The sequence below is a fragment of the Rhinolophus ferrumequinum genome, chromosome 18 (genome assembly GCF_004115265.2).
Source record: "Rhinolophus ferrumequinum isolate MPI-CBG mRhiFer1 chromosome 18, mRhiFer1_v1.p, whole genome shotgun sequence".
In the NCBI taxonomy this organism is placed as follows: Eukaryota; Metazoa; Chordata; class Mammalia; order Chiroptera; family Rhinolophidae; genus Rhinolophus; species Rhinolophus ferrumequinum.
Window position 1 is genome coordinate 25542085 of NC_046301.1, and position 9899 is coordinate 25551983.

The following is a 9899-nucleotide window of genomic DNA, read 5'->3' on the forward strand; positions in this document are numbered from 1 at the left end:
GGAGAGCCGGCCTCCTCCCCTCTGGGTCGCCGTGGTCCCCTTCATCTTCCAGGTAAGATGAATGACCCTCCATCCATCATCCGCAGCGAGCCTCCCCAGGCGAGCGGAGGCTCTGCTTGCTGATGAAACCTATTAGGCCCGAACTGCGCGGCTTTGTGGAGCCAAGTGAGGCTCTCCATTGTGGCCTTTGTCCGCAGAATTGAGGCATTTGCATAATGTATTAGCACTGGAACTCTGCGTTCGGTCGGGACACCGCGTGCCCAACCTGGAGCAGAGGGCGCGCGCGTCAGCAGCTACCCCACCCCGCTGCTCCCCGGGACTACCCTAGCCAGTACACCTGGGTCACGGTGCAGGCGCTCGGCAAGGAACTCAGCGTCTCATCCTTCCTTGGCCACCTCTAGGAGGCTGTGGCAAAGTTTGGGTCGGTGAACCGAAGCTAGATCCATGTGACCCTGAAGCCAGAGAAGTGAACTTGAAAAGAATCCGGCTTTCCAGAACGTTAGAGGCTTCGCTGTTTTTCAAGCTGACGGTTGGGAGCCGCGCGCTTAACGGTCACTGGTGCCCGGGATCGTGGAGGCACTTAGGGTTCTAATCGCGGGCGCGCGCGGGATCTGGACGCGTCGGTTGCTATCCGACTCTCGCCGGCTGAAAACAAGGGGGATTCCGGCATTTAAAGCCGAGGAGGTTCCGCGTGCGGGATTACGGCTCTACCGAGTTTAGCCAAGAATCCACAGGCTTTCCAGGCGCGCACACTTCTCAGAGTACATGCAAATACTTCAGTTAGCCGAGGTCCCCGTTATCCTGCCCTTTAGAGGGAGGTAGTTCTGCTTAGGAATCTCGCCCAAGGGGACTTTCCACCGAACACGTTTCGAAGTGCCCTTAATATGCCCGGGTTCAGACAGGTGCAGAGTCTTTCCTGCGGCCTCAGCTCGGCCTCTCCTGTCCAAAAACGGCTGCTTAAAGGTTGGAAGCGTTTAGGTCACTAGTGCAAGAGGGAGCCAGTCTGGAAGGAATCACTGTGCAGACCCCCGATGCCCGAAGACTGCCTTTCTAAAAGCTAAGGTCCCGCGCGCCCCTCGCTGCGAGCAGCGCTAGCGGCCGGCGCCCAACCAGCGCTCTTGCCGGGTCTGTGACGACGTTTGGCCCCGCCCCCTACACTGATAAAAGGCCTCCGCGAAGAGGGCACCCTGGAGCACCGCGCTCGCTCCTGTGCTTCTGTACTGCACCGACCCTAGGTGCCCTTCTTTGCTTGCTTCTAGCAGCGCGGGTCTCACTGTCCCCGCGGGCAGCCGCTGCCAGTTCCTCTTCCTCCTCAGTCCCCTGTGTGGTGCGACCAAGCCAATCTGCAGGCTTCTCCCCCTTCCTTTTTCCTCTCCCTCCCTCCTCAGCAGCCGCGGTCCCCTGCGGCACTGGGCCGCTGGCCCGCAGGTGAGCAGCAGCGCAGCGTCCCTATTCGGCCAGCTCACCTTGCCTGGCTCCGCCTGTGCCGCAGCGGCGGCGGTCCCACCAGGACTCCCTTCTCCCTGCAGGATGAAGAACCCAATGCTCCAGGCAGTGTCCCTACTGCTGGAGAAGCTGTTCCTCTTCTCCAACTTCAAGCTCTTCAGTTCGGGCGCCCCGAGCGAAGACAAGGCGAGGAACAGTGTCTATGAGATCAATTCTTTTCACCGCGGAGACGTGCTGGAGGTGCCCCGGTTCCACCTGACCCACTATGGCATCTACCTGGGCGACAACCGAGTCGCCCACATGATGCCCGACATCCTATTGGTCCTGACGGCCGACAAGGGGCTCACGCAGACGGTGGTCTCCAACAAGCGTCTCATCCTCGGTGTTATTAGCAGGGTGGCCAGCATCCGCGTGGACACAGTGGAGGACTTCGCCTACGGAGCCAAAATCCTAGTCAATCACCTGGACAACACCCTCAAGAAGAAGGCGCTGCCCAATGAAGAGGTCGCAGAGAGGGCAGAGGAGCGGCTGGGTTTCACTAGCTACAGTCTACTGTGGAACAACTGCGAGCACTTCGTGACCTATTGTAGATTTGGCACCGCGATCAGCCCCCAGGCAGACAAGGTATGGCGTGTGACTCGCCCTTGGTCTTGGCCGGGACACCCCATCCCATCCCTAACCTTTTCTCTCCCCTGGGATCAGGAAATGAATTTTAGATTGAGTAAGGAACGCTCTGGTGTTCCTAAGAGTAAGGCCAAGTAAATAAATGGCGATGTCCCTTGCAAGATATCTCAAAAGGCACGGTGAAAGAGTGTGGCATTACAGTCCCGCTGACCATAGTTCCAAGAGAGCCGCCTATTCATTGCTGCAGAAGTCGTCACGGTGTCCACCCAGCATAGTTTGCAACTGATCCCAAGAACTGCAATCGGAAGGAAGGTGCCCAGAGTTTATATTTAATTCCTAACACCATATACAAATGGTGCCTTTAAAATAAGGAAGCTTGCAGTGTTCTCTCTATCTAAGCTGTAGGCAGTGAGTTTCCTTTGTTCCCTTAATACAAACTATCAAAATTCCCAGCTAAAGGACCTCCCTGGTAGATCCCTACTCCTGTGTCTTGGCTTCAAACAAGTCTTTTCCTGGATATTGAATTCTTTCTGTGTTGGCTTTAATCCCCATCTAGACATGCTCATTGTTAAGCATCCTTTACCCATCAGCCCCAAAGATGGGTTAGATTATTTATGGATTCCCCAGAGATCAAAACAATTGGTTTTCAAGAAGAGCCATTAAAAGTTGGAAGGTAATTTTTATGGGTGCTTAAAACAATACAAAGCAAAAAAATTAGAATTTAAGATGATTAAATTAGCCACAAATCCAAAGGCGGAAAATGGATTTTTATTTCCTTTCAAAATCTCTTAACGTTTAAAGATAGCTAACATTTTAAGCCTGCAACTTCCTGTGCAGTTAGAAGCTTTCTCAGCCTATCCTGCAGTTCAAGAGGTATTGCTAATGTTCACTCTTAACAATGGAAGCCTAGGTAATCAAAATGAGCTTCAAGTTTCACCTTTTGCATTGAGATATTTTTTGGACCAACAGAATTTGAGTCTGTGTAACCGATATTTTATTACTCCACATCTTGATTAATTTTTTGACTCGTCTGGGAAAATCTTTCCTCAGCGGCAGTGCATGAAAGTATTATGAAACTCCTTGAGATTATTTATAGAGCCACAATAGGCTCAATCTAGGAATGCTTTTCTATGTAAAATAAAAACACAGTTAGAGCACTGTGCAGTGATTCAAGAATCACAGCTCCAGTCCAGGCCTGTTGAGAAATGAACTTCATCACATTTGCAAACACTGGTTCCAAAAGCATACAAAAGGAAACACGTCAGATTTACTTAGGAACAAAGCAAATAATTTCTCTAAGGAAAACATTATTTCTATCCGGTAATTAAGAGTTACCCTTTCGTGGAACACATATAGCTCTGTATTATATATTTCTACAGGAAAACAGTACAGGTGCTTTTTTTTTTTAAGATACTAAAATATTTAATCTGCATGAATAACTAGTAGGAGTAGTTTTTCATCTTGGAAACTGTAGGGTTTCACAGAAGTAGAGAAGGATTTTAATTGCTGTTGCTGCATAGCACCTCTTGTGAAACTGAGTTTTTGTCTTCACTTTGAATGGTCTAACAAACAATTTGGCCAGAGTAGATTTCCCTGGAAAAAAATCCACATCCCAAGTTTTCCAATTCTAAGAACTGTTTTTTGAACATGCCCTGTAAGAAGTAGGTCATTAATACTGAAGAAGGACTGGTTTCTACTTTTCAGAAACATAAGGAATTCCTTGATTCTTCATTTGAGTTTTGAGTTCTCATATATACAACTCTTGACAGCTTAACATGAGAGTCGCAAAGCTGTCTCTTAAATTTGAGTTTATAAAAGCTCTCAAGAGCACTTTCCCTCATGAAAACACTGCAACTAATTGGAAAATGAACTGGAAAAGAATCTTTCACATCTTTGTAGTGATTTTTTTTTTACAAGTTTAGAAATCATAAAATTAAGGGATTTTTTTATATTGCTGTTAACAATTTCAGTGTTTCATGAACTACAAAGCCCTTTAATTAGTAATTATTACTATTCCTTATGCTTTTTCTACTTTTATGTTTATGTTTTTATTTTTGTTTTACTTTGCTGATATTGCTTTTCAGAGCCAAAACTGAATGCAAATACTGCTTTTAATTTCTGGGGATTCCATGCTCAAAACATGCCCCTACAGACTTCTTAACACCTCTAGAAATACAGGACATTTCCTACTGTCAAGCATCACTAAACATGCCTCATGGGCTGATGGCCAAATGAACAAGAATGGGACATTACAAATGAGAAACTCCTTCACAAAATCTGCTTTTCTGGGAAAGAGAGTACACAATGACTCTGTTTTCCTTAATTAAAAATTATTGGGAAAAAGATAAAAGAAGCATAGTGGTATCAAGACAACTTACTCATTACCTAAATGTGTATCTTCCCATTATTTGCCAAGCAACTTTTCTCATTGTCCATCCAGAAAACTTCATTCAGTTTGATCATCACCACTTGACTGTGTATTTGTACTCAGTGTTTTGTTGGTTTAGCAAAAAGAGACAAAATATATGTCTGACATATAAAAAGACCAACATTGCAGCTACATATTATATACAGGTATGTATAGAGATAAGCTTACAGTTAAGATAGTGTTAGAACATGTGAGACTTGTGCATTCTACCTATTAAAAATTTGGAGACCTATCTGTCCAATACTATATAGGCCACTGTAGGAGATCCTAAAAGCTTATACTAATGTCATGTCTAGAAAAGGAGCTTAAAATTAGTATGAGTAGCAAAACTCATATAAAAATGGAGCAATTACCTGCTAAAATCTGCCCTGATAGTGGTGAGTTAGAGATAATTATTGGCAGATAAAGCAGTGTTTCATGAACTACAAAGCCCTTTAATTAGTAATTAATAATTAATTAATAATACAATTAATAATAATTGTAATACCTTACATTTAGAAGAATGCAGAGTACTTTTGTATAAAATATTTCATTTGATCCTCACAACAACCTCACTATTCCCATGGAAAAGAGGGTAGTCTGGACAGGTTAAGTGATTTACTTGAGGTCACTGAGAAAGTAAGAAGTAGACGCTGGATTCAAATGTAAGCCATAACTTCTGAGTAAAATTAGTTTTCTAAGGAAAAAAATATACATATGAGAAGAATACACCCTTCTGGGTTAGGGGTCATATTTAATTTATCTTTCCAGCAGCCAATATTTTTTTAATCACATAATTGTGAATTTGTTTAATTTATTTAGGCAGGGAATGGGATTTGACAACAAAATTTGACTTTCCGTGCCTATAGATTTGAGACTTATAAGAAAGTTATCATTGATATCACCAGATTTAGCATGGTAAATTGTAGGAATTGAATTCACCAATAATAATATGCTGGATTTATATTTGAGATTAGAGATCTCTTCACCTAATTTTAGAATATTTTATTCTAAAATATTTAGAATATTGTTATTGATAAGCAGTTTAATATTTTTAACCTTTAATCCTTAATAACTTTTATGTGGTTACATTCTCTGTAGTTTTCCACAAAAGTTCTGTGTTTACAAAGGCAACTGCCATTACTAACCCAGTTGCTTAACATGCTATGGGATGTTATGGGATTGTTTCAACTGCTATGGGATGTGGGATCAAGAAACATCTTAAATTCTTTCATAAGTCGTTAGAGGAATTCTGGTTCTTCGGGTAGACAGAAAAGAGCTGGGAAAATGGTGCTTTATTATTGGGTATACGATTCTTCCTAGGCTTAGCCACCTTTTCTAATATTCTTAAATTTTATTTTCCAGTTTTGTGAGTTATTGAAGATAATTATTCGTGATCAAAGAAGTATTCTTGCTTCAGCAGTCTTGGGATTGGCATCTATAGTCTATCTGGGCTTGACATCATATACCGCCCTTCCTGCAATTTTTATTCCATTATGCTTATGGCTGGCTGGCTAACTTCACATCCTCTGGTCAGTATGTGTATTCTCTGTGTGAAAGTTGATATTTATAGAGCACAAATCAGTATGTGTTGTTGTCGTCGAAAATGTTCCCTGTAACACTGTCAGGATGAAAATGTGATTAAGAAGCACAGGAAGTGCTTACTGTATAAGCCCAAGAACAAAGGCTTTCTGGTCTTCCTCAGGCAGTTCCATTTCAAAGCACTGGGAACATGACAACTTGTGATAGAATTCATCATTTCAAGAAAACCAGCCCCCAAGATGATGGCCACAGGAGATTATTTGCGTTAGTTTTTCTCCTGTAATCGTTGATCTTCTCCGTTAGGCCTGCATTTGAAGACTGGAAGACTTACTGAATGAGATCACTAACTTTATTGTAAATTTGTCTTGTTTCATTGTAAAACTTATATTAAACTGAAAGAATTTCTCATGTTCAGATGACAACATGTTTGATGATTGGCCAAAAATATTTGCAACCTCTTTTTTCATGTATCATATATAATTCTCAACGAGTCAAGAATATTTTCATTACTTGAAACCAGATTGACAAAGTTATGGTTTAATGGTTAATTTACTGACCGGCAATATAGAAATCTGTTTTCCTGCAGAAATGGCTACTATAGCATCAGTTGAACAATTTGATTTGGCTTTACTTAATAGGAAGCCTGGCATTCATTTTTTTTTTCCTTTTATGTGTCACTGTGGTTACTTTAAACCACTCTGAGAAGTAAATGGATATTGGACTGAAGTAATTTGGGTACATGGAGTGTGTATGTGCCAATTAAATATGCAGATACTCACATACACTCAGATTGATGAGAAACAAATTGTTTGTTCTTGATTGCTTGATTATCATACCAGTGTGGTTATTATAGAGCATTTGTAGAAGTGAATGTTAAAGCAAGTTTAATTCACTTTCTTAAGCCCTTGCCTGTGGTGTAACTTGCATATATGTCATTGGATGGTTTAACTTTCATAGCAGTAAATAACGTACTGTACAATTTTTAAAAAGCCCTCAGATTTGTTTTCTAGTCAGTTTTCTCCATTTCATTGCCAAGTAAGCTTCTATCCTCAAAAGAAGGATGCCACAGTAGTATATAAACTCCAAATAAGTAGGACCAAAGGAAATAACTGTCAGAAATAATTTTTAAGGTCTTAGTACTGCCAGGCTTGTAAATTGACTACACCGAGGCTGTTTTAACATCAGAGTTGAGATGTAGCAGTGTTAAAGCAAACATTCAAGTACTTTTCCAAAATTCTAAAATTAAGCCACAATCTAGACTTGTATTTCAAGTATTAAAGTTACTTTATAAACTATCAAGAATAACAAAATAATGAGTGACATAATGGGTGGTATGAGGAGGGTGGGGTCAGTCACTCAGTGATCCAACCAGAACAAATTTAAAAGCAGATTTTAGTAACTGATGTTTTGTCACCACTCATTTACCCACAACAAATTCAGTTGGAGTTTAATAATTAAGCTTTTTGTTCAGTCATTTAAATGAAAACATGAAATGGCAACACCACAGCATAATGTTGTTCTATGGGTCTACTCCAATGACTTAAAATTATTTTAACTATGTGTATACATAAAAATAACGACTATGATAAATCCATTTTATTAGTGTTTTTTTCACTTATAGAAATTGTTTAAGCAATTTTTAAAAAATATGGTGTCCTCCTAAATAACACCTTTTTGCAGACTTTAGTATTGCAGATAGCAAAAACCAGTTTGATGTTAAATCTGTGTTCAAAGATAATGATGCCAAGGGAAGTATTAATACTTACGGTTAAAATTAACATAATTAGTATCGACTCACTTCATATTTTTAAAGCAAGATTAAATTAATCATTTGTTTGCATGCTCACTATATGCCAGGCACTGACCTGTTGCAATTTCATGGTCTAGAATTATCTTTTAACTACATAGTAAAGTGTATACAGTACTATGGGAATACAGGGGAAGAAGACATTAAATTGTCAGAGAACTCTCTCTGAAGGAGGCGCTGCTAGCATTAAGCTGAGAAATAGCAAGAGGTGATCTTATCATACTGATGTGGTATTCCACTACTTATGGGAAGAGAGAACTGGAAGGAAGATTTTACTTACTAAATGTTCCACAATACTAGGGTTTTTTGAACTTAGGAGAAGAGGAGAGTTTTTGTTTCGTTGTGCTCAGTTTGCTTAGTTGCTTACCTAGCTAGAACAAGATGTAAATATCCCTGATTGTGGTTGTGGAAGAAACCCTGAGCCATTAATATGTCTCGAATGAATTTCAAGGCTGAACTTCATCAGTTAGGAGTCATCCTTATGATCCTTTAAGTACCTTATATTTTTAAGCTTATAACTTGTGAAATGACAATCAAGTAGTATCTGATGCAGTGTTTTGTTGAGTATTTTGTTTTATTGCCATACCTAGATGAAGGCTAAGATGGGTCTAAGATGAAACAATGCAAGAGTCAGGTACTGTGCAGGTGTTAGGGATGAAAAAGTGAATGAGACATGGACCTTTTCCTCAAAGTTTATATCCACATGGATGTAGAAGTATTAAGACATTATGCAATAGAGCTAATTGAAGGCATGAAAAAAAAGTGGTTGGTTCTAACTTAACAGGACAAAATTAAAGGGACTGAGACTTGGCAAAATGAGGTGTTTTCCGGGGCGGGGGGCGCAGATTTGGGCAGGACATTCGACACAATGGGAACGACATGAGCAAATGCGTGAAAACTGCCCACAAGTGCCTGGCACATAAGTGCAAGGCACCTACTGTTCGTTGATTGAAAGCATGAAACTCTGTTGGGCATCCAGGCAAATGCAAGTGGTTCAGAGGCTAGAGCAGAGCAAGCTGATGAGGAGAGATATCGGAAAAGGAAAGCAGCGGTCATGTGATGCAAGTCTTGTGTAGACCAAGAAGTGTGCACTTAATGAACAGGCGATGGAGATTTGGGGTTCAGAAAGGCTAACTCCCAAAAGTAGGGAGGAAGGGTGGGGACATGGGGCAAGACAGAATAAGGGGATCTAGTACCTCACTAGTTATGGTCCTCAGTCTCTCAAAACAGGATCTGTAATTGTGAGTGTGGAGCGCAGACATGTCAAGGAAGTGTCAAAAGACTTTAGCCAAATCCTTATGTGTGAGTAACTCTTGGTGGGGTGTCAGGGAGGAGTCATTCATCTTCTTTGCTGCCAGCAAGTTGGTTTCTGAAAAATAAGTGACTATGGCGACTGTGTATATTGGATACTCCATATCTTTGTTCTGCTAGATATATTTCTTTCTAAGGACAAGCAAATAAGTAAGGTTTTCTTGTTTAAAAAAGATTATTTTTCAGAATATATATTTCTTAGTTTTCCATTTTATATTTCATACTATTACTGTCAAATAGAAAAAAAATGTTTTTCCAGCAATATCACAGTTATACCAATGGCAAAGCTCTTTTGTCATAGATGAGAAGCATATAAGAAGTGATAGTTGCCAATCTTCTGTTTTATATGATTTATTTAGAGAATTTTACCGAACCAAGATCTGTTAGCTCAACTAATTTTATATTTGGTATACATGAATGTTAAATAAAATCAATTTTACATACTGTCCTCTGTTGTCTTTGAATTTGAAATACATAAAAGGAACTCGCACACATGTGTTTTGAGCCTGGTAGCCTGAAGAATTATGCCTCTCAAAGCTCCCTTACTGAACATAGTTTTATATATTTGAAATTAAAACTTTATGTGGATCTGCCTTCAGACTGATATGGTCTGTGTTATCTACATCTTGAAGCCTACCTTGATTATGTAGAAAAGGGTTCTGTGTAATATTAAATGACAAATCCCTTCTCCATTCCACAAAATTAAGCAACAACAACAAATACTTAGAGCCCTGGGCATGAACCCTCTAACCAGATGTGTAA

The 9899-nt window shown here is 40.6% G+C and overlaps 1 protein-coding gene across 2 annotated transcripts; it reads left to right on the plus strand.

The window, feature by feature from the left end:
- The first annotated feature begins 326 nt into the window (after window positions 1-326).
- Window positions 327-9551, plus strand: LRAT (lecithin retinol acyltransferase). 2 transcript variants are annotated; one of them, XM_033135400.1, is made up of 3 exons: window positions 327-2070; window positions 5843-6009; window positions 6183-9551. In XM_033135400.1, the coding sequence occupies exons 1-2, from the start codon at window positions 1531-1533 to the stop codon at window positions 5993-5995; spliced, it is 693 nt and encodes a 230-aa protein (XP_032991291.1). In that variant the 5' UTR covers window positions 327-1530; the 3' UTR covers window positions 5996-6009; window positions 6183-9551. The 2 variants fall into 2 exon arrangements, with proteins under 2 accessions (XP_032991291.1, XP_032991290.1); XM_033135399.1 differs by having other exon boundaries at window positions 329-1428; window positions 1530-2070; window positions 5843-9550.
- The last annotated feature ends 348 nt before the right edge of the window (window positions 9552-9899 follow it).